Source organism: Pleurodeles waltl, chromosome 9 (genome assembly GCF_031143425.1).
Source record: "Pleurodeles waltl isolate 20211129_DDA chromosome 9, aPleWal1.hap1.20221129, whole genome shotgun sequence".
Lineage (NCBI taxonomy): Eukaryota > Metazoa > Chordata > Amphibia > Caudata > Salamandridae > Pleurodeles > Pleurodeles waltl.
In genome coordinates this window covers 632,630,663-632,654,342 of record NC_090448.1, presented here as the reverse complement: position 1 = coordinate 632,654,342, position 23,680 = coordinate 632,630,663, and the positions used below count along the sequence as shown (strand labels likewise).

The following is a 23,680-nucleotide window of genomic DNA, read 5'->3' as shown; positions in this document are numbered from 1 at the left end:
TGAAGGGATTACCCAGGGGACAAGACAGCAAAACGGAGAAACAAAACGATAATCAGAATCAGTCCACTTAGCACAGTACATCAGCAAGGACACCAGTCTGCATTCGCAGAATCACAGTACTCTGCTCTTCATTTATTAGAACATTGTTATTAGAACAGAATGTTGAGCACCCCACTGAAGACAATGGAGAAGCTCCGGGCTTCTAATGGCTGGTCAAAGCCTGGAGCATAAAAATTCCAATGGTTTGTCGTCCACAGAAATAGAAGTGAACAAAGGCCAATCAGGGTAACATAGTCACTGAGAGAGCATAGTTTATATAATCTATATTAACATGAAATGTTTATGAACTAATGTATAATAATGTTGCATAGAATCTGTATTAATGTATTTTGCTAAAAAATGCACTTGAAATGTGCCCACAGGGAGTGGCCGTCAATATATACGGGGACTAATAAAACTGAATGTTTAAATGATATGTTATGATATAATTTTACACTAATAATAATAGACATATGTAAAAGTTTGCTAATATATCATTAGGCTTTAGTTAGCATGAGTTGAGGCCTAGCTGCCTGGCTCTCATATTAAATGTGTTTTTCTAAACGTGCAGTGTGCTGACTTGCTAAAGGACATGAACGCTTGTTTTTTTCCTTCATATTAAAGCTGAATGTAACTATAGTAGATCCATTCTCATGAAGTTAATCGCGCTTGTAGAAATGTATGAACTGAATGCAACAGTGTAGATTAATGTTAAGCACAAGGTCGGCCAAACCGGTACTGACAATGGAGCTACTGACCGAAGATGCACAAAGAATTACAAAAGGATGAAATCATACCGGACATTCTACCTCTAAAGACGTCAATCACATGGACCAATAAAATGCTTGAGAATTGTTATAGGGTGACAAATTCAATGACCTAATGTAAAGTTAATTGGCTAAAGATAGTGGGGTGCAACCCCTTGTCCAATCAAATTTTAGGGGAATGTACAACGAAAAGGGGATAAAAACCCTTGACACCAGGAAGTAAATCAGAACTAGAGACCAGAGACAAAGGAGATTTTGGTTAAGGAAAGGCTATTGATTTGATCCAGAAACTTTGTCACTCTGTTTGGTGACTTACTAGATTGGTTCTTGAAACCATTCTTGTCCTTAGATTGCCCATTTACACTTTACCTCCTTATGAGGGAAGTGTCGTTTTACCTGAGAGCTGAGTTCCTGACTGTTAGCAAATCAACTGATGTCCTGAAGACGAAGACCGAACCTGAGTGCTGACCCAAACTTTGAGGGTAATTATATGACAATGACATTGTGATTGTCTGTTTGCTTTTCCTTTCTAGGTACCAACTGCTTTTCTTTTGACAGAAACCATAGCTAGATGTTTTACAAATTGGTGTTACTAAATTGTTTTGCATGAAGCCCAACATGCCAATACTAATTCGAGTTTAGTTAAGGGGTTCACTAAACTGACGCAAATAGACAAATGACTGAATCTATGCTTTGTTGAATAACGTGCTAATGATATTCTGCTAAGGATAGCTTATGTTCCCGCCTTTTTACGTTCTAATGTTTGTGATTCTTGCTTTGATGAAATCGTATCAGAGTTGCCATATTGTGACCATGCTATTATGTTTCTTGGTTTTGAGACTAATAAACGTGCTAGTAGTATTGTAATCAATAGGGAATAAATATCACAATACATACAAAACTGGTGTGGTTATTCATGACTGAAAGGTCATGGTGGTGTCTTGAGTCTAACTAAATGTCATTGACTAAGGTGAAATGCATTGTGGTAATAAATATTGATGCTATTATTGACATACTGATTGACATGTTGATTAGCTATCTCATCCTAAGGTGTCTTCAATCAGGGTCAAAAGATTCATTGGCCTAAAACGAGTCCCAAAGTATATAAATTAATCATAGAGGGACGCGTTAACGGTTGTGGTAGCAGATCGACGGTTTGGCCCTTTGGGGCTCTAGGGACGGAGAATTATTGTTCAGACTTGTTTTTTGAGATAATGCAAATTGGAGGTATGATGTGTTTCTAAATTCCCCATGACTTTCCCGGGACCTCGGAAGCCTGCCTAAGTGAGTTGGGAATGTTCTTGGCGTTTTAGCATGTGTGGTGTAGAATTTGCGCTTGCTCAGCTTATGCATATGGCAGGTGTTTTGTAAAGTTTGTGCGTTTAGGTCAGGTAATGTCGTTTTAGTAGGAGTGGGCGTACTCCACAATATGATAGTAGGGAAGTCGGCAAACTTCATGTGAGTTTGGCGCTTGGTGCTCAAAAATTATCCACGTGATTGTGGGTGATGTACGGACCCGTCGTGGTCTAAGACTCCGGAGTATATTGACAAGTGTAGGAGACACTTGGGTTTATGTTGTAATTTGTGCGGTTTACTAGGTCAATCGGGCGTGGTTGACAAGTCGAGTTGACAAGTCGAGTTTGAGTCAAATTGTGTGAATGAAACCTTTGATGGAGATTTGGCAAGTTCTAAAGTGCACTAGGACAAACCATTGACGAGTCGAGAGTAGGATTTGCGGGTCGAATTCTGCTTGCGTATGCGGGAGCTGAGAAGGAGAGAGTAGTGGCCGAGGCTTCAAGTGAAATCTCTGTAAAGTTCTGAAGCGGTTGTGTACCCTCCCTGTAGTAAACCGGCAAATTTGGGTTTGTTGTTAAAGGTGCTCGCAGTAATTTTGCATTAGTTTGGTGAGAATCCAGAGTGAGGAGGACAAGCCGCAAGACTTTGTCAGCTGCAGTGTGTGAGTGTGACGTCAGTGGTGCCGCGCTGAGATAGGTCAGTTGCAGAGGGGTCGCGCACGGATTGGCAGCAGTCCGTGAGAGGCAATAGGTTGAGAAAGGTGGGTGAAGAGTGTTCTGGGAATTAAAGTCACTTCCTGATTAGATTCAAAACAAAAATAAAAGATGCAAAAATGATTTTTTTTTAAGGCTTTAAAGAGCGCTCTGAAAGGAGACGCATACATTATGGCGAGGGAGGGGGAGCCTACACTGCCTGAAGGTACTCCAGCTTATATAGTAATGGAGGAAAAGGGAGTCGCACCTTGCCTATGGATGAAGCAGTGGCACAAATTAACAGAGAAGGAGAGATGTTTGGCGTTTCCGGAGCACGGAACGTTCAATACAAGAATTTTAGAGAACTTGAGGTTGATGTTAAGTGTACAAAAGCCGCCTCCGAGACCAGCTCAGTATGAGGCGTTAGCAGTCTGGGATTTAATGGCCATACGACAAAGGCAGCAAAAACTTGAAAGAAGAATAAAAAGGGCAGAAAAGACTTTAGCCAAGGTTAGTTGGGACAATGAGAGCAGAATGTGGAGAAGGGGAATAGTTGATGGACTTAAACTGTTTCCGGCAATAACGCAGGAGGATGAGACACAGGGAAAGAAAGCCACCTGTAAGACAGACAAGGGCTCTAGCAAGCCAAAGGAGACTCGGAGATCTTGGGTAGACGAAGATGACTCAGACGATGAAGAGTTTCTTAATCAGTTACATGACCGCCCGCCAACATATGCCATAAACGACACTGCTCCAAGCACTAGTGCGAGTCCTGGGAATCCGACACAAAGTAAGGAAGTTACAAATGCAATACAGACAAGTGATACGGTTTTGATACAGAATGGTGTCAGTGTACCCACTGCACCAGACGGGCAGATACAGTTGCAGTCTCCGCCACAGATACAGAGGATTTATCCAGACGTCCCAGTACTAGAGACAAACACAAGTCTGATGGTGCCACCTGATCCGATATATACGAGATCAAAGCTAGTACAGATTGAGCCAAGTCCGCAATTGCTGCCCCAGCAGCAGCAACAGCTGATTCTGGGTTATAATCCAGTGGCGGGGCCTCCGTTAGTACCTGCACCAGCCACAGTGAGCCAAGCTTTGGGAGTTACTGCTCCACGGGGTTTGGGACCTGGTCAGACACCAGCTGCCATATCATTGCCCATCACTGTTGGTCCCCCAGTACCATTGTATGCGCAGGGTAAGCCTGATGTATATGATCAAGGGATGAGAACCCTAGAGGTAGTAAGAGGAGGGTTCACAGGAAATCCCCAGCCAATGACACCAAGAGAACAATCAGCAGAAGGATTCAGGTCCTTGTTAGACCTTAGTCCGATTGGGGCTCCTTTGAAGGCAATGAGACAAGCAAGGTTAAGTGTGCTAGCCCCACAAACAATGAGTGCAAATACATCACAGTCACCACTGATGCATTCTGGGAACATTTTGTTGCAAGGTTTTTCTGCGCAACAATTGAATGAGTGGTTAGAAAAGACTTATGCTTCACAAAATACTGCGGTATCCGCAGATAAATCAGAAAAGGAAGAATACCTGAATTTTGTGAGACTGGGTGTAGAAGCTGCAGAACTAGTAGAAGGGACAATGGGGGTAAACAGATTAGAGTCATACATAGAAGCAGAATTGAGGTATATGTGCCGTAAGATTACTCAAGAAGTGGGCAAGGTACATCAGAGGTTGGCAAACCTGGCAGACAAATACAATATAGACATTGGGAATACTAAACATTTGAAAAGAAGCTACAGATTAGACTTTGATTCTAAAGATTTTGAGCACATGAGATCTACCGGAATGAAAGCGCATCCTAAAGAAATACTGCAAAGTGCGCAGATTTAGAGCTTTAGAGAAATGGGAAGGCAGATGGGCCAAGAAAAGAGATAAAGAGAAAGGCGAAGGTCCGGAACCAAATCAGGCTAAAATCGCACCGGACACGGGAACAGTAAAAATGTTACCAATGAGAGAGACAGCCGGAGGGGTACTAGTCCATGTACCATGGTCTAGGGGTGATATTTTGTCCTTTACAAATGATTATCCCAGGTTGAGGGAGAAACCGATAGAGTGGTATCAGCAGACAGACAGATTTGTGAAGCTTGCGAAATGTCTCTGGGAGGACTTGAATACCATGTTTGAGATTATAGTTCCACCTGACTTATGGCTTGAGTGCAAAAGAGGCGTGGACTGGCCGACACAGGAACCGGCAAGGGATAAGGTGACTGGAGCACCATCTGAGGAGGTGATGAAGTACTATCATAAAGTGACTGAGTTTTTGAAGCAGAAAGTGTTGCCGAAAGTGACTGATTGGCAGAAAATCGATCGGACCTCACCGGAGGCCAAAGGGTCGATTCATGCTTACTATGAGAGACTGTTGAAAGCGTTCAAGCACTACAGTGGCACTGAGACCATACAACCAAAAGACATGAACCATCTTGTGTTCAGGTTTGTTGAAGGACTGAGACCAGAGGTTAGCCAGATGATTAAGAATCATTTGATCTGTTGGCAAGCAAAGCCGATTGATGAGGTATTGCAGTATGCAAAATACTGCAGTGACGAGATTGAGTTGAAGCAGAGAAAGCTGAAGGAGAAAGTGATGGTGATGCAGATTAAGGCAGCACAAGCAGGGATGTAGGGAAATGGAATCCAGCAGATGGTCAGCAGCAACCGCAAGGGAATGGCACGTTTCAGGCACAGCCGAGGGGTCGAGGTTTTGTGAACCGCGGTCCAGACTTGAATACTACTGTGGTTCAAAATGATGTACAAGGGATGAAAAAGATGTCACCATGTCACGCGTGCGGGGGCATGGGGAATTGGAAGCAGGAATGCCCAATGGTGGTGCAGGATGGTGTTGTTCAACAAAGCAATGATGTTGGTACATTTCAATATATGAGGGGTCCAAAAGTGAGAGGACAAAACCAGAATTTCCAGAATAACATGGTTCAGATGCAGGGGTTACAGCCCATGCAGCAAATGCAAATGCTGCGTGTTCAACCAGCACAAATGCAGCAGGTACAACAGCAGGTTCCCATGGTACCTAGACAGCAAATGCAATTACCATTAGCTCCAATGGGACAGCAACAGGTGATGCTTCCTCAACAGGTCACAGGCCAAATGATGAGTCAAAATAATACAGTGCAACAGTTCCCATTGCGTGGTGAGGATGGAATAAACGATGAATGGTCAGATGATGGTTCAGACAGTGAGGAGTGCAGGCTTGCAGCGTTTCTAGAAGTAGACCAGAGGGCACCCTATGTAGAGGGAAAGGTAATGGGTCACAAGGTTTCATTACTGGTTGACACGGGAGCTACACGCTCTACAGTCAGAAGTGCAGAGGTTTCGAAATTGCCACTTTCAGGACATACCATAAGGGTGGTAGGAGTAGCAAACCAGTACTTGACAAACCCGATCACAGATCCGGTGCAAGTTGAGATTGGCAACTTCCAGGGATTGCAGAAGTTTGTAGTCTGTTATTCTAGTCCAGTATCCCTACTGGGAAGAGACTTACTGTGCAAAACGAGGTGTTCAATTCCCTGTTGCAATGAGGGAATTGAGGTGCAGACAAACAGTGATGATGAGGGGGATGATGGGCAGTTTTCAGAATTAGAGACAGAGACCGCAAATGAAGAATACCTTCTAATAACCCTTTTCCCGATGCTTACAGTGTCTGACTTACCAGCTGAGTTGCAGGGAACAGTGACAGAGAAAGTGCAGGACCTGACAAGAAAGGAGGTGGGACTGATAAAAGGAGTAGAACCGGTTAAGGTACAGGTAAAGCCGAATGCAGTGTTTCTCCAGGTGCCGCAGTATCACATGGCACAAGATGTCCTCATTCAGGTATCACAGATAATTGCGGACTTTGTGAAGCAAGGGGTTCTGAAAGAGGTATTAAGCAGCCTGTGTAATTCACCAATAATGGGTCTGAAAAAGCCTTGTGGGAAAGTTCGAATTGTGCAAGACCTGAGGAAAATAAACAAGATTGTGGTCAAATGTTGCCCCATAGTGGCAAATCCAGCAGTGATCATGTTTCAGGTTCCGTGTGATGCAGAGTGGTTCACAGTTGTGGACCTGTCTCAAGCATTCTTTTCAGTGCCTCTTCATGAAGACAGCCAATTTCTTTTCAGTTTCAAATTCCTGGATAAGGTGTACAGTTGGTGCAGAATTCCTCAAGGGTTTTCTGAGTCACCATCCATCTTCAATCAGATATTGAAGAAGGACTTGGAGTCGTTAGAACTGCCTTTCAGTTCAACTCTAGAATAGTGCATTGATGATTTTTTGATTGCATCCAGAACAAAAGATGACTGCAGGTATGACACAATTGCCTTACTGAACCACTTGGGAAAGAACGGACATAAAGTATCCCCAAAGAAGCTGCAGTACTGTCAAAAGAGGTGAAGTACTTAGGTCACTTGATTGAGAAGGGCTCCAGGAGAATATCAGAAGAAAGGGTGACAGCCATACTGCAGATGAATCCCCCAACAAAAAAGAGAGATGTCAGGATGTTTTTGGGAATGGTGAGCTACTGTCATCAGTGGATTCCCAACTTTTCGATTATCTCTAAACCATTAGTGAAACTGACAGGCAAGGAGGTTCAGGATGACCTGGGTACCATAATCATGTCAGAGGAAGAGATGGAAGCATTCATGGAATTGAGAGAGTGTATGTGCAGGGCGCCAGCTTTAGGTATGCCTGACTACACAAAGCCTTTCCTACTGTTTTGTCATGAACTGCTTGTACTTTGTCTGTCTTAACACAGGTCCAGGGAGGTACAAACCGCCCAGTAGCATATTTTTCAGCTACTTTGGACCCAGTTGCAGCAGCCTTACCGGGTTGCTTGCGTGCAGTTGCAGCAGTTGGTCAGAGCCTCACACAGTGTGAAGGCATAGTGATGGGACATCCTTTAACAGTAATGGTTCCACATTCAGTTGAAATTCTGTTAACCCGAACTAAGACTAAGCATATGACAGTGCTAGGCTGACAAGATGTGAGACCATCATACTGGGGTCTCCTAATGTTTCTCTCAAGAGGTGTAGTGTATTGAACCCAGCAACTTTACTTCCTGTTGAAAATGCTGAGATTAGAAATACTGAGGAAGTAGAACATGATTGTCTTGAGGTACCAGAACTATGCACCAAACCCAGACCTGACATTAAAGATACACAGTTAGAAGAAAATGATTACATCATGTTTGTTGATGGTTCATGCTTGAGAGACTCAGTCGGAATACTGAGAGCTGGTTATGCCGTGTGCACAATCACCGGTATCCTAGAAGCTTCCTGGCTAGAAAGAGTGTCCTCCGCACAAGTGGCTGAATTAATTGCCCTTACTAAGACATGCCACACAGCTGAAAACCTGAAAGTCACTATCTATACTGACAGCAGATATGGATTTGGAATTGTGCATGATTTTGGCCAATTATGGTCACAGAGGGGTTTCATGACCTGGCTCACCAGTGAAAAATGGCGAAAAGATTAAGGATTTGTTGCATGCGATTCAGTTACCTCTTGAAATTGCTGTGGTGAAATGCAATGCACATGTTAAGTCACAAGACTTTTTGTCAATGGGAAACGGCTATGCAGATCAAGTCGCAAGGTTTTGTGCATTAAACTATATATCGTTCAAGGACCAGTGGGAGTTGTTACCTGAAACTGAAAATGAAACATGCTTGAACTTTGCATTAAGAGTGGTTGATACATTAGATGAGCTAAGATCACTGCAGGGCCGTGCTAGCAGAGAAGAAAAACGCTCCTGGCAGAGAATGCAATGTGTAAAAAGTTCTGACGACTTGTGGGTCTCAGAGGAGGGGAAATTGGTTTTGCCAAACAGTCTTTTGTCACAGTTTGCAAGGCTTTACCATGGACAGGCACATCTTGGGAGAGACGCAATGATCAGATTATTCAAAATTGATTGGTTCAATCCGAAATTCAGACAAGCTGCAGAGGTTATCTGTCACAGGTGCAACATCTGTCAGCAGATGAATGCAGTGAAAGGGACTGTGGTGACTTTGAGCCACACAGGAAGAGCTGGAGGTCAGTTTAGCAAGATGCAAATGGATTTTATTGAGATGCCTGTGTGTGGAGGCTTGAGGTATGTGTTGGTGATTGTGTGTGTTTTCAGTCATTGGATTGAAGCATACCCTACACCTAGAAATGACAGTCTCACAGTAGCAAAGCTGTTGCTCAGAGAGTTAATACCACGTTTTGTATTCCCGATCTCTTTAGTATCAGATAGGGGCAGACACTTCGACAATGAGGTGATAAAGCTCTTGTGTGCTGCATTAGACATTGAACAGAAGCTGCATTTTAGCGACCGCCCTGAAGCATCAGGACTAGTGGAACAGATGAAATGGTACCTTGAAGCAAGGATGGCAAAAATGTGCGCAGCTACCAATATGAAATGGCCAGACGCATTGCCCTTAGTGCTGATGTCAATGAGAAACACACCTGATAAGAAGACAGGACTACCCCCCATGAGATTCTGATGGGCAGAGCTATGGTGTTACCCGCAGTACCTGCAAATGCTCTTGTGAATATCACGGATGATATGGTGTTGGACTACTGCAAGGGGACGCGCGTTTGTGGGCGGCGGCAGCAGGCGGCAGCAGCTGACAGGGCAGGAGCCCTTTAAACCCTGATTTGCGCTCCCGTCTCGCGGGATGTGCGTTCGTGGGCGGCGGCAGCAGCAGCTGACAGGGCAGGAGCCCTTTAAATTCTGATTTGCGCTCCCGCCGCGCGGGCGAAGCCCGGGCCAAGGGCGGGGCCCGTCCTGCGCCCGTCAGCGCCTGGCAGAGGCTGGGCTGGGCCACCCCTCTGACATCCTACTTTCGGAGGGCTGCAAGGAGAGGATTCGGACCTGCAGCTGTGCTGGCTTTGTGGACAGAGGATCTCGCTGACTTCTTGCGAGGTAGGGGCAGGAACCAGGCCCCCCTCGCCCACTGGTCCTTGGTGTTTGGGGCGGGGACAGCCCCTTTAAGACTTTTTGCGCGCCCGCTGCTCCGGGTCGCGCCTATTGGATTTTGCTGACTTCTTGAGAGGTAGGGGCAGGAACCAGGCCCCCCTCGCTTACTGGTCCTTGGTGTTTGGGGCGGGGACAGCCCCTTTAAGACTTTTTGCGCACCCGCTGCTCCGGGTCGCGCCTATTGGATTTTGCCGACTTCTTGAGAGGTAGGGGAAGGAACCAGGCCCCCCTCGCTTACTGGTCCTTGGTGTTTGGGGCGGGGACAGCCCCTCCAAGACTCTTTACGCACTTCGGGACGCGCGCAGGACTGTCCCGTTCCCGTCCACGACCATAAGAGGCCGAGGCCGGGCCATTCCCCTTTCTTTTTGCTTCTGGGGGTTCCTCTGTTTGCTTGCCATCTGCAGCAGGGGCTGTGGAGTGTACGAATTATCGTATGGTGCGGGGTTTCTAACAGTAGTAAGAGGGGCTTGTTTGCATTCCTATAGTTTGGGTTTCACTCCAAGGCCCCAAGATTCCAGTAAGAAAGATGGGTCGACGATGTGGGGGGGTGGAGGGGGTATGGGGGGATCGAAGAGAAGCTTGGATCAAATAAAACCCTAGATGTTTTTTTTACAAAAGGCCGTCGGGGCTCTAGAGAAAGAAATAGAGCTGGTGCAGCGCCGTTTAGCAGTTCCATCTTCTCCAGTTATTATTGTAGCCCACGACAACCTTTCCATACAGTCCACCTCGCATACAGGATCTCAACCTATAGCGACCACCCTTTCCCTTTCCCCTGTAGATACCCTTCAGAAGTCTCAGGGTGAAACGCCAAATGACTCCATTCCACCTGTATTGCTGATTTCGCCGACCAGGAGCCTTTCCAAGAGTGAGCCCCCAACCACCGTTGTTCCCAATCCTAATGGCAAAAGGAAACGTAGGGAGCCTGTTATTTTAAATAAACGTACCAGGACTTTGAGTCCCCCCCCCATCCGACTCAGCTCCCTAATAAGGTCATGGATCCATCCTCCTCGCTTCTCACCAGTGACCAACAGTTAAATGAGTCTATTAGGGTTCTCATAAGAGAAGAGATCTCGAAGTTGCTTCTTCCAATTGCAACCCGCCTTCAAATAATAGAGGAGAAACTAGAAGTTTTTATTAAGACCCAGAAGCCAGTACCCTCTACCACCATAGACACCCAACCCCGTTCGTACCATTCTTACCCTACTCACGAGCAGGTCAGTGTTAATAGACGACCTGCCCTAATGAGCAAGAACCACTTTCCCTCTTTAAATCAAGATCCAACCAGTTCTGCTAGAGTACCAAATACTTCGATTATTTCTCCGCTGATGGCTCCAGTCCATCCTCCAGAAAGGATATCCCTTCCGTTAAACCCAGTGCCTAGTATTGGTACCTTTAATCCCACTTGTGTTCACGTTCTCTATGGCTCCTTGCAGAGGACCCAGACCATTGGTCCAACTGGAATAAGAGCATTGCAACTCCCCCCGGAGTCATGCCCATATGTCTTGGTTATTTCTAATGTGCCTGTACTTAAAACCAAATCCCCAGAATCTTTTACTGAGCTCAAAAACAAGGTTATCCATTGGTTACATCTTAATGCAGGGTTTGCATTCTCCATGACATCCTCGATTTTGATGGTGAGAAGGGTTGGGTGGGTGGGTTCTCTAGAATAGATTGGTACAGGGGACTGTATTGTCATCAATTTCAACTCCCCCGTTCTTGTATGGCAGCTTGCGTTAAATGCAGATAGACCATATCCTTCAGCAGGCATGGTCTCTCTGTGTAGACTTCAAGCATTCTATCCTTCCGTACGGCCACCCATGAATAGGCAACCATTAGTGTTTCGTAAAGTCTCTCGTGACATTGAGGCACGGTCTAGCCCTGATCCTGGTCCCAGACATCCATCGCTGTCACTCTCGGAGATAGATTGACTATGTGATGGTTCATGGGGAGAGGATTCCAACACTCTTGTTTCTGAATACACTAATCATACTGTCCCTAATGTTCCTACTTTAGCAATTCCATCGTCTTTGACGGACCCTGATAATCGGGGAACTTCTGAAAATACTTTTCATTTAGCCAATAAGGAGGGGGCTCCTCCTCCCACAATCACTTCTAGGGATCCAGGGCTCTACTGTTTAGATACCTCACTAGATATGACTTCATCGGGCCCAGCACTTTGTGAAGTGTACATCACACAGGACAACACAGATACAGGCAACTATATGCTAGTGGGGAATAGCACGATTCCCTGCTGTACTGTCCCTAGCATGAAACATCCCCCAAAGGAAGCTAGACATATCAAATCCAATGATCTTGCCAAGGTTCTTAGTTGGAATATAGCAGGGCTGAAAAGTAAAATGCAAAATCCGGAATGGGGTCAATTTATCGACGAACATCTACTATGTCTATTCCAAGAAACTTGGGCGATGGGTCCCAAACACAGATTAGGTTTTAGAAGCTATTGGGTTCCAGCTCGAAAGTCACCCTCTGTGAGACCTTCGGGAGGGTTACTTATATGGCTAAGTAGTTCCCTCAGAAGTAAAGCTGTAGCATTAGATCCGGGCTGCCCTGACCTACAGGCTCTATTGTTAACGATCCCCGAGAAGAAATCTTTACTAATAATCAATGTTTACAATAGGAGTGAGGGCACCCCTGTAGATCACAATGCTCTATTTTTATTGGATAGTTTACTCAAAAATAATATCTCTCACTTTATTCTGATTGGAGGGGACTTTAACGTTACATTTGAGCCCAACCCCCTGGTTCAAGAGATATATCAAGAAGAGGATGCTTATTGGGGTATTCCACAGCTAGTCTCTAATAAAAGGTCGAGATTGAACAAAACAGCTCGTCTAGTGGCTGATATTACAATAACTTATGGCCTTCGAGCCTGCAATGGTCGCTCCTGCTCTGACACAAATCTTCATCCCACTTTCAAACGAGGAGGGTCTAGAAGCCAGATTGATTATATACTCCTCCATATCCGACTGTGGGGCCATATGGTTGATATGCGAGTACAAGAGCATGAAGAGAGTGACCACGACCCCTTGATTTTATCGACTAGAGGCCTATTCCCTTTACTTGAGTTACCCCATTCTAAGCCTTATGCCCTTCAGCTAGCTTTATCAAATAATAGACGTAATATAAAATAGGAGCCTGGTACTACATCCCCGAGCATCTTTCATTAATATACAATCTGCTAGCCAATCAAATGGAGTGTATGCTTCATTACAAAGAAGATGATGAGGGTGATAGGCTTCTAGCAGCCCACAGTAAATTGTTCGATTCCCTAAAACACCTTTTCACAAAAGAGATCACCAGTAATCCCAAGAAAAAGTGCCGGACACGGTGGTTCAACAATTTATGTAGGGAAGCACAGCTCACTTTATTGAAAGCTCTAAAAACAGGCCAAGTTGAATCTATAAGAACAGACAGAAAAGATTACAAGAACGAATGTACCAAGGCACGCAGAAGCTGGGAAGAGGCTAGATGGGCAGCTATCCTGGATACCTCCAGGCTTTGGAAATTAATAGCAGAAAACTGTGGAGACTTCGCCTCTGTACCTGGCACAACAATTCTTCCTGCAGCCTGGGTTGAGCATTTTGGCCAATTATATGCAGGTCCTCCCGAGGTATCCTTTAGGTCCCTTGATGTTCCAATATCCCAAGACGCTACCCCAATCATATTTACCTTAGCTGAAACAAGTGCCACTATTGATTCACTAAATTGGGGAAAGGCTCCAGGTCCTGATAAGATTCCGGGCGATTTATACAAGACAAGACCTGACATTTGGGCTCCTTATCTCAATCGACTCTGCTATGCAATCGCAGCTGGAGCCCCTATCCCTCACTCATGGAAAGGGACTGAGATAGTCCCCATCTTTAAAAAAGGTTGCCCCAATATTCCAGCTAATTATCGTCCGATCAGTCTCCTAGACAATTTTCAAAAAATGTATGCCAAACACCTTTTGTGCCGCCTCAATGAATGGATCTTGGAATCTAATGCCCTTTCTAATCTACAAGCAGGGTTTAGACCTGCTGTGAGCACTATTGACCAAGTCCTGAGATTCCTGGCAATTACATGGAAGAATGTGGGCTTGGGGGGGGGGGGGAGGGGGGGGGGGGAAATCTGTATGTGGTCTTTATAGACCTGAGAGCTGCATTTGATTTGATCCCCAGGAACATGCTATGGTCAACACTCTCTAATATGGGGGTTCCTTCAGGTCTCTTAAGTCTTATCACCCGGCTTCATGACAATACCTATGCCCTAATTAGATGCGGCAAGGAGGGTGAGTTGACAGATCCCGTGGCTATCAACAGAGGTGTCCAGCAGGGGTGCGTTCTGGCTCCTACCCTTTTTTTGCTTTATATTAATAACTGTATCCGCTATTTGGAGAATTGCACAAACGATTCGCCCAAACTGGCTGGGGAAAAAATCCCCTGCTTATTGTACGCGGATGATACAATCTTGCAAGCTAAATCTCCCATGGGGATCCTAAATTTGGTTAACCAATTTTGTGTTTTCTGTAGGGATTTTGGGCTTGATGTCAATGCTAAAAAAAACAAACGTATGATATACAGCTCTTTAAGAAAACGACCACGTGCCTGGGAATTAGATTATCGACCACAGGAAAATGGGAGGCAGCCATTGATAAAGGGGCACTTATCTTAGGTCAAAGAGGTAGGTCCAGAAAGGCTCTGAGTTCCCCTTTGATTATAATTGCTGAGATCTATAATGCCCAAATCCGTGCCGCAGCCCTGTTTGGAGCGGAACTCTGGGGATTACATAGAAGATTGGATATTTTACAAACAAAAGAAAACAACTTCCTTAGACAGGTTTCCCAGTTAGGGGTAGGTACCCCAATGATTCCTCTCAGGCTCAATTTAGGATTAAACAGCATCAAAACCACAGCGGCCCTGAGATCGCTTTCCTACTGGATCCGCCTTTGGAAAACTCCCGAACTCGAACCATATAGGGCGACGGTGAGGGAACTCATAGTTACTCCTCAGGGCCCGACCAAAATCCAATGGCTGCAGGAGATGAAATCTGCTTGGGTTAAAAATGTAGTTTTCAGATGTTGCAGCGTACATGGTAAATATATTTACTGGGGAATTATCTGTTGTGTCACTGTGTACATTTACCCCAATAAATGTTTCTGTGTGGTGAATAAAGCATTTTTCCAGTCAGCATCAGTGCTTTCCTTCTACCTCCATACTGAGGGCCAGTAAAACGTAAATAAAATTGGACAGATTGAAGTAAAAGTGTAGCCAACTTGGACATATGTTTGGTGAACATAAAGGAGGTAGTGAAGTTGCAGAACCCTAGTTAGTGACTGCTCCTAGAATCAGGTACACGGCAACCCAGAAGAATCACAAGTAGTGACATGGAGGGGTAGGAGTGTTGTGTACCCTAACACTCTGAAAGAACATGTCTAAAATCTTACCTTTATTAGGCTTGCTTAATTGAGAATTTAGAATGCAGGTTTTATAACCAGCAATCTAAATAAAAAAAGGAGAATATATTATTGCAGAGTTCCCAGAGTTGTGGCAACTCTGGGGCAATATTGTTTGTGCTCGCAAAAAGAAGAAAAAAAATCAATGTATTAGTGAAGAAAAAGTTTCTTCATAAATGGAATAATAATGAATAGTTTCCACTCATTGGGGGTTATTATCAGGCTTTAGTGATGTGTTGACTATAGCTTGGGTAGGTGTCTGATTCACTAGTGAATGATTCTTATGAAGATTAGCAGGCAAAATATCAGTCTATGACCCAGATTGCGCTAACAATGGATTCTTTATTTTCTGAAGAATGGATTCTCTATTTTCTGAAGACTTCTACTGGAGATGCTGACACCTACCTCGCTTTGTCCCGAGACCCTTGAATTTTGCCCTATTTAGGATAGAAACTAACCAGATCTCCTTATTTCAATTTCTGCTGCACAGAAGGAACTTGAACTCGCTTATAGAATGTCAGTTCTTATTTCTTAGTTTTTACATTTCAGTGACTGTAATCCTTATATGCCTTATATTGCAAAGACTGAGGGCCTGATTTAGATACTGGCAGATGGGTTACTCCATAATGGATATCCTGTCTGCCAAAATCTAAATCTCATAGCATATAATGGGATTTAGATTTCGGTTGGCAAGATATCCGTCACCGTTGTGATGGAGTAACCGTGCACCAATTTCTAAACCATGCCCTAAATCTGTGTCTGTTTCAGCTTACTGATTCTGATAAGCTCATACACTGGAATGATTATTCATTTGTAATGAATCTACTAAACTTTAATACTGATTACTGACCCTTTTGTGTAGTTAAAAGGGATTCACAGTATTGTAAATTTTATTTTAATGCTTAACTCCTTGTCCCCAACACTTTGAAAAAATCCAGAAGAGAACTGACGATCGCTTCCATGAACGCTCCAGCAAGAGTCCTTTTACTACCATCCATTCTATATTCTTAGGCAGAAATAGGAGACTTTAAACGTTAAATGACAATTATGTCTACATCAAAAAGTGCCTTCACGAGGAATGGACACTGGAATGGTCTTCTTCAGTGACCAAACTGGCCATTCTGAAATGGTCAAACTGGTGAGCTCCACTGCAGCCATTACCTTAAATGAGCAGGAAAAACAATGAAAATCAGGAACCCATATTTTTGCCAATCAATCTTTTCTCAACTGTGAGGTAAAAATAGTCTAGAGTATCACTGTTACAAAACTAACCAGGACAGAGACATCTCCGGATCAACGTCATGCCTGGATATGACATAGGCAAACAACAGCTCTGATGTGATTAATAATCACCACTTAGAACAAACTATGTAAATAACCAGATTTCTGATCAGAGTGACAAGTACAAATAGTGTAACTACAACAATCACCTGGTGGTCTACAATACACAGTGAACTTACATTTGCCCCAAACGTAAAGAACTGCAAAGCTATCCCTGAATTATACAGTGCTGCTAGTTCTAGTGAGGTGATGCTTAAAGTCAGGGCAAAGTGGGAAGCAGATAAAGGACAGCTGACGGATGACAAATGAATTATCACCTGTGGCCATACTTGCAAAAAACAATTTAAATTGATACACTATAAATGTTTAATACATGTTTAATAAGGGCCAAGAATTCTGCCTTCACAGGATAAATCCACTGCTTATGTCTCACTACCACTACATAGTGGGATGAGAGAACAAAATGTTAACATATGTGGCGGGGATACAGAATGGAGTGGTGTTGCTAAGAAATTGTTATTTAACATTTGGCAGCCTCCTAGGCATAGTGATTGATTAGGATGGCAACTAGGAATTTTTGCTCAAGGTCAAGGGACAAATAAGTATGACCTGAAAGGATGCATCCACCTTTTCTGAAATTCTGGAGATTAAATATCATGACATGTATACATTTTGGGAGACTGGAACCGACAATGACACAACAAATGACAAGAAAACAGTATGATGTCATAATCTATGATTACCTAGAATAACTGAATATCGACAATGACCTGATGTACTCCTAATTGATTGTGGGGTGGGGGAAACTGAGTATGGCTAAATTAAACCTAAATTATGCTAATGAATTCATGGAATTTTGGGGTTTTTGTGGTACGCTTGTTACACAATATTCTTCAAATTACACCAATATGCCACTTCACATAATTATGCATCATTCGCAGTAAATATTTACAGCAAAAAGTGCCATTCGCAGTAAAAAATAACAATGAACAATCGCAAAGAGAAAGCGAGGGGCTGTTGTTCATGGCGCCTTGTTTAAATGCATCCTTGTGCCAAATTTGATGTGAGGACGCATACCACACTAGACTATAGCACAAATTGTTCACATAATTTTGCTGAAATTTTGTGTAATTTTGCAAAAGCAAATTACAAGAATTTTGCACACCCCTAGATTTGTAGAACTACTGATGCAGTCACACCCTCATAGGTTCTACCAATTGATCTCCTGATCCCTTACACAATGCTATGTCTCATAATGCTGTTGCAGTTGGTTACACTCAGTATTCTATTTAGTGTGTGTGTTTCTGTGTGTGTGTGTGTGTATACATATATATATATATATATATATATATATATATATATATATACACACACATACATACACACACTAAATATTCTAGATTAACCATCAATGATCAAAACAATGTTACATAAATAAAAATGATTATATTCACAAGTCATAATATCAAGCTCTGAAATATCTTTCTTGCTCATCAGAAGTGTCTGGAGGGCTTGCAATGCACTGATAGTCCAAAAACAACATCAATAAAGTTGTTTAAAAACAGTACCTCCAATAGGTAAACTCTAGGCTAACATCAAGTTGAGTTTAAACATTCAGAAGGGGGGTGTATCCTTATCACATCATAATATCTCATTTACTATGAGCTGGCTTCATCTACTGCCTCTATAAAGAAGAGCAGACCTCGAAAAATCATAAAAATATTACTAGACCTGCAGGTCAAGTAACTTAAACAACCTACTCGACCTAACTGCAATGTACTTGATGAGTAAACGGATCTCAAATAGTTTACAGAGTCTCCTTTTTCTTCATTCCCACATATGATTGAACCTTCAAATATGTGAGGTCAGCAAGTGTGCTGTACAAAAAAACTATTTTGTTTGATTAAATAAACTTAAGTTTTCTCCTTTTATCACAAGAATCTAGCCCACATATAGGGGACACATGACCCATGACTTGCTTTTACTTTACTAGTAGCATTGCCATCAGGGCAGGAGTGTTTCTCAGTTGGTTTAAACACTCACTTTTAATAAATATATTGCTAAACTGGTGGTAGCATACTATTCTACGCAGTAAATTCCCAAGAAATCTCCAAAACACTTTCCACTAACGTGCAGCTTTACTGATAAAACTATATACATAACAATCTGTGAAAATTGGGTTTCAGAAATCGTTTGCACATCAACATGTAAAGTATTCTGATTTGTTTTCATCCTATTAAAATATTCCTTCTTTTCATCACACAAGTACAATAAAACTACTGAAATACATTGTGAAATGTTTGTACAGTTGACCTGACACCCTATAGCCTTTTTTTTCACACTCTAAACAGCAGGTCAGACAGTTCACTGTACAAAATCCTGGAACTCTACAGTCGGAAGGAAAATTAATTGTAAGACAAATTGACTCTGTCTGTAAACACAGAGCATTTGTGACATACAAGAACAAGATTTAAAGGTGTTTTTATTGCTCCTCCACTTTCTGACTGAGAATACCTGTTCTTTGTCAACTCGCCAGAAGGGCAGACAGGACTAACTCTGCCAGGTCCCTTCCCCGATCCTGAAAGACGTGCTACATGATGTCCCTTCCCTTGACACACGTCTTCACTTCAGACACACTGTGTGACGCAGTAACCACCACTAGGGTGCCCAATCTCTTGGAATCATCTTTCTCAGCTGAGAGCAGTGCATCAATCAAGTGTATATCTTCATTTTTTTAATGGGTTGGTACAATTTGTATGCAAATTCACAGGGCCAAATCTAAAGTTTGACTGACAGGGTACTCTATCACAAATGCTATGTAGCACCCTGTCCACCAAAGTGATGATGATCCATCCACCGTTCTTACGTTCAGACAAACCACAACCTTCTTGTCGATGGAGAACCCTTTGGCTCAGTCGATGGAAAGCGTCTTCCAACACACAAGAGAGTTCAGAGGACGTGCATTAAACAGCCTGCCCTATTCAGGATGAACAGAGCAATGTCATTTTTTTCTGTCCCTCATCGCCAGGTAAAGACTAGCATTGAGGGACAGAGGGAAAAAAATACTGAGCCATACGAAAAGGAAAAATACTCCCTGGATGTGGAGTCGTTAGTTTTTATTTTTCAATAACAAACTCTACAACAAGCTCCCAGTTTGGGAGACTTTGGTGGACGGTGATCAAAACAGACAGTGGCCATCCATCAAACGTTTTGTACCTTGACAGGAACTGCCAGGACAACGGTTCATATCAAGGCACACAGATCACTGTTGGGCCAGCAGTTTGTCTCTAAATTTGGCAGTCTGTTGTCAAGGGGGTCCAACAAATTTCATCTTGCAAATTGATTAAGTACACCAGACTTTAAATCCAATTTCTTCCAAAACATTTCTTCACTACACCTCAATTACAAAAGTTATTTTACCTGAAAGTACCACCTCCACCAGGTCACCTTCCTGGATGTCCCCAGTGGATCGTACGAGCTGCAGGATGTTATTCGATGTCGGATCATGTTTAAATAGAAGAATCTTCTCATAGAGACCATAGAATCCACACTCTGGGAACTGCAGAGGAAGTAAACGGATGGGGCAGAGGAGATGTGTGGAACGTAAGTATGGGAAAAGAGAAGAACAGAACATAAGTGATGCAGGGGACAAAAGAGAAAAAGAGAAAACAGAAAAAAATAGGGCAAAATAAACAAGCAAAAAGGAGTGAAAATAAGAGCCACACAAATAGGAATGAAATTGGCAAAATTAGAAGAAAAGAGAAGAAGGAAAAAGTAGGAATAGAAGACAGTTAAAAGTAATGGGGTGTTGAAGCCAGTTAAGGAGAATGAATAGAAAAAATAAATAGCGTGAGACACAAAAAAGGTTTGTGAGAGAGGTGAGAGTAAGAGAGATGAGATAATTGATTATGTGTGAAGATACATAGAGATTGTGAAGCGGGGGGGGGAGACAGAAGAACAGGAAGAGGGTAGAAAAGACAGGGAATTCAATCAGGGGGAAATAACGTCAGAGTAAGGGAAGGTGGGAGCAGTACAATGGAAGAAAAGTTACAGTGGTAGAGCCAAGCATTTCGTAGAGGACATAAGGTATCAATAGAAGAATAAAGAGCAAACGGGAAAATGGGAGAAATTAAAAGAGAAAGAGGGGAGACAAAAAAAACAATCTGTTTATAATTTAGAAATGTGATGATTCGATTCAACAACAAAAAAGAAATCACACAGAAAACTCTCTCACTGGCATGCCTGCATCCATATTACATATACATATCTTTCGATATATATAGCTATATATATATAAACACATATACATATATATATATATATATATATATATATATATTCACTTAAAAAACAAAGGTTACAGGGACGTTATAGTTAGGAATTTATTCTGACAAAACCTGAGAAATTCAGCAGTTATAGTTACGAGTTATTTCAAGTGACTATAACTTGCGCCCTCAGGTAACTAACTCGCGCCACCACCATGCACAGTTCTCATCAATACATTTACAGCAGATGTTGCAGTGATATTATCAATGAAGTTATCAAAGATGTCATGAGTGCTGTAATTTATGGGGTAATTAGCAGTGCATGGAAAGGGTACCTTAGGGCATGAGTTATAGTTGAAATAACTATTTCTGCTGAAGTTAATCCAGAATCTAACTACAACAACCCTGTAACCTTCTCAAGTTAGAATGATACATTGTAGAAGAAATTGAAACGAAAAATGTAAATGTCAAGAAAAAAGAATGAGGTCCCTTTTCAGTATATACCTGAAACGGTTGAAGTTGAAAAGAAATTAAATTAGGCAAACGAACAGAAACACACTACGTCTGGAACCCTCAACCTTCAGTGTGAGGGTCAGAGACTTCAACCACTAGCCCATAGATGAGTCCTTAGTGTATAGCATCCAGACATAGCTGACATTCAGGCCAATTATTTTGGTGGAAAAGACTTAAACATTATATCACTAACAAAGTCTAACATTAAAAAAAACTAGTAAATAAACAGACACGCTGCATGAGATACCAGGACTTGAACTTTCAACCTACTGAGTGACAGTCCAATAGCTTTACCAGTAGGCCATCAGTGACTTTTGTTTTCTTTTTTTTTTTAAACTTAACTATAAGGTTTGAACCAAACATCTTTCTGGTGTGACACTTTGCAATGGTTTCTCCATACAATAACGTCAATGACAATCTTTCTCTCTCTCTGAACTGCGGGGGGAGCCTCAAGGCCTCAGTGGTCCTAGCCAGCTCTCCGCTTCCTGTGAAAGGCGGCATTACTCCCACAACCAGGGAGCTGCTTAAAAAAGTAGCTCTCTGCTTGCAGGTCAATGTTTTTTATTTGTTTCTCTGCACGCGTATTTGCCCCAGGACCTGGTCCACCCAGGGGCTTTAGTAAAATAAGCGCAGGAGAAAAAGATTTTTTTGTTTGTTAATTTTGGCCGCAAATTCATCATGAATTCCCTGCAATTTGTTTTTAAGTGCCTTTTTGCCCTGGCACCAGCACCACAGCTAAGGGGCCAGGGCGTCCATACCTTGACCCCTTTTCAGTCCCAAGATGGCTGCCAACACTTTCTTATTTAAGTGCTAGCAGCGTAACAGAGCTTTGCACATCTCTGCACAGGCTTGTTATTATTTGAAAAACCTTTGCACCTCTAGATAGCTATATTTATTTTTCTTTTAATATCTCAAAAACTACTAAACAGATTCACACCAATTAACAAAAGGTACTCTTTCAGGACCAAGAGTTGCCTGCCTGCAAAATTTGGTATTATTCCATCCAGCAGTTTGTGCTGCAGTCATGTCTAAAATCCCCATATATGGGGATTTTATTGGGAACCCCCCCCCTAACCAATCCTTTTTCTCAGCCCCTGCTTGACGTATCGCCCCAAAACTTCCCATGTAAACAAGATTCAGTATAATACTTTTTTTTTTTTTTTTTTTAAACATTTTGTGAAGATTCGTCTACCGGCGCCAAAGATATAGGCTTGCCATATAATACGTTTTCAATGGAAACATGGTCCTAACTATAACTACCTAGTGGTGACTGCCAGAAGGTTTTTTTTTTTAATATATATATTTTTTCACTGGAAAAAAACAAAGGTTACAGGGACAAAATAGTTAGGAAATAGGATTAAAAGAACACATAGAAATTCACTTAAAAAACAAAGCTAACAGGGACATTATAGTTCGCCTCACTTTTCAAATGCACAAAAAGACATTGAGCAGTTAGAGTTAAAGGTATTTCAAATAACTAACTCGTGCCCTAAGGTAACTATAACGCGCGCCTCTGCCATGTACAATTTTCTCTTCAATAATTTTACTGCAAATATTGCAGATATATTATTGATGATGTCATAGATGATGCTATATATTATGCAATATATGACGTAATTAGCAGTTCATGGGAAGGGCGAGAATTAGACCATTTAGACAGCTCCTGCTTGCTGAAAGGAGAGTGTTTGCTTTTGTTTGGCAGGAACTGTCACAGCTCACGCCAAGCAAAAGCAAACAGCTATCTCCCGAGGGTGTGCATCTTGGGAGATAGCAGGAGCCTCCCTGGGGGTGGCAGTCCTCAAGGCCATAAATAGCTCCAGGAGGGGGGCCAGCGACCCCCCTCCTTTGTTGTGCACAGGCCAGCCCCAGGAAGGCAGTGGTCCCCAGAGGCCATACAGGGCCCAGGAGATTGGGGGAGGGGGGTGGCAGGTGTTGGAGGGGGCTGGTCCCTCTACCACTTTTTACATGAATAAATGGTCCTAGGGAGGTGTTGCTCCCCAGGGACCCCTTCTTCATTTTCAATTTCACCCTAGGGAGGTGGTGATCCCAGGGCTTCTGAAAGCTCCAGTAGGGAAGTCCATGCAGCCCCCCTCTTTTTTTTTTTTTTTTTTACAAAGCCCCAGGGAGTGGTGGTCCCCAGGGCCCAGGAGATCCGCATAGCCCCCCCCCCCCATCCCCCCTTACATATTTATTTCCAAACAGCTCCATTTGTTTAAAAAAAAATGGACATGCCTCCGGGATCTGGATCATCCAGGCGATACATTAAAAACAAGTGTGGGAAACAGCACTATATTTCTTTTTTTTTTTTTTTATTCACAGCAACATTTGCAAATATTAACAAATTTAACTGCAATTTTAAAAAAATGCTTTTTTTTTTTTTTACCCTTGTGGGGTCACAGGGGCACC

General features: G+C 42.8%; 1 protein-coding gene across 1 annotated transcript in view; it reads right to left on the bottom strand.

Annotated features, from left to right (window-relative positions):
• Nucleotides 1-23,680, bottom strand: part of PRKD2 (protein kinase D2) — a 397,645-nt gene that overhangs the window by 152,458 nt on the left and 221,507 nt on the right. The window contains exon 2 of the mRNA XM_069207667.1: nt 19,917-20,055. Within this exon, the coding sequence (XP_069063768.1) occupies nt 19,917-20,055 (139 nt within the window). The remainder of the gene's footprint in view (nt 1-19,916; nt 20,056-23,680) is intronic.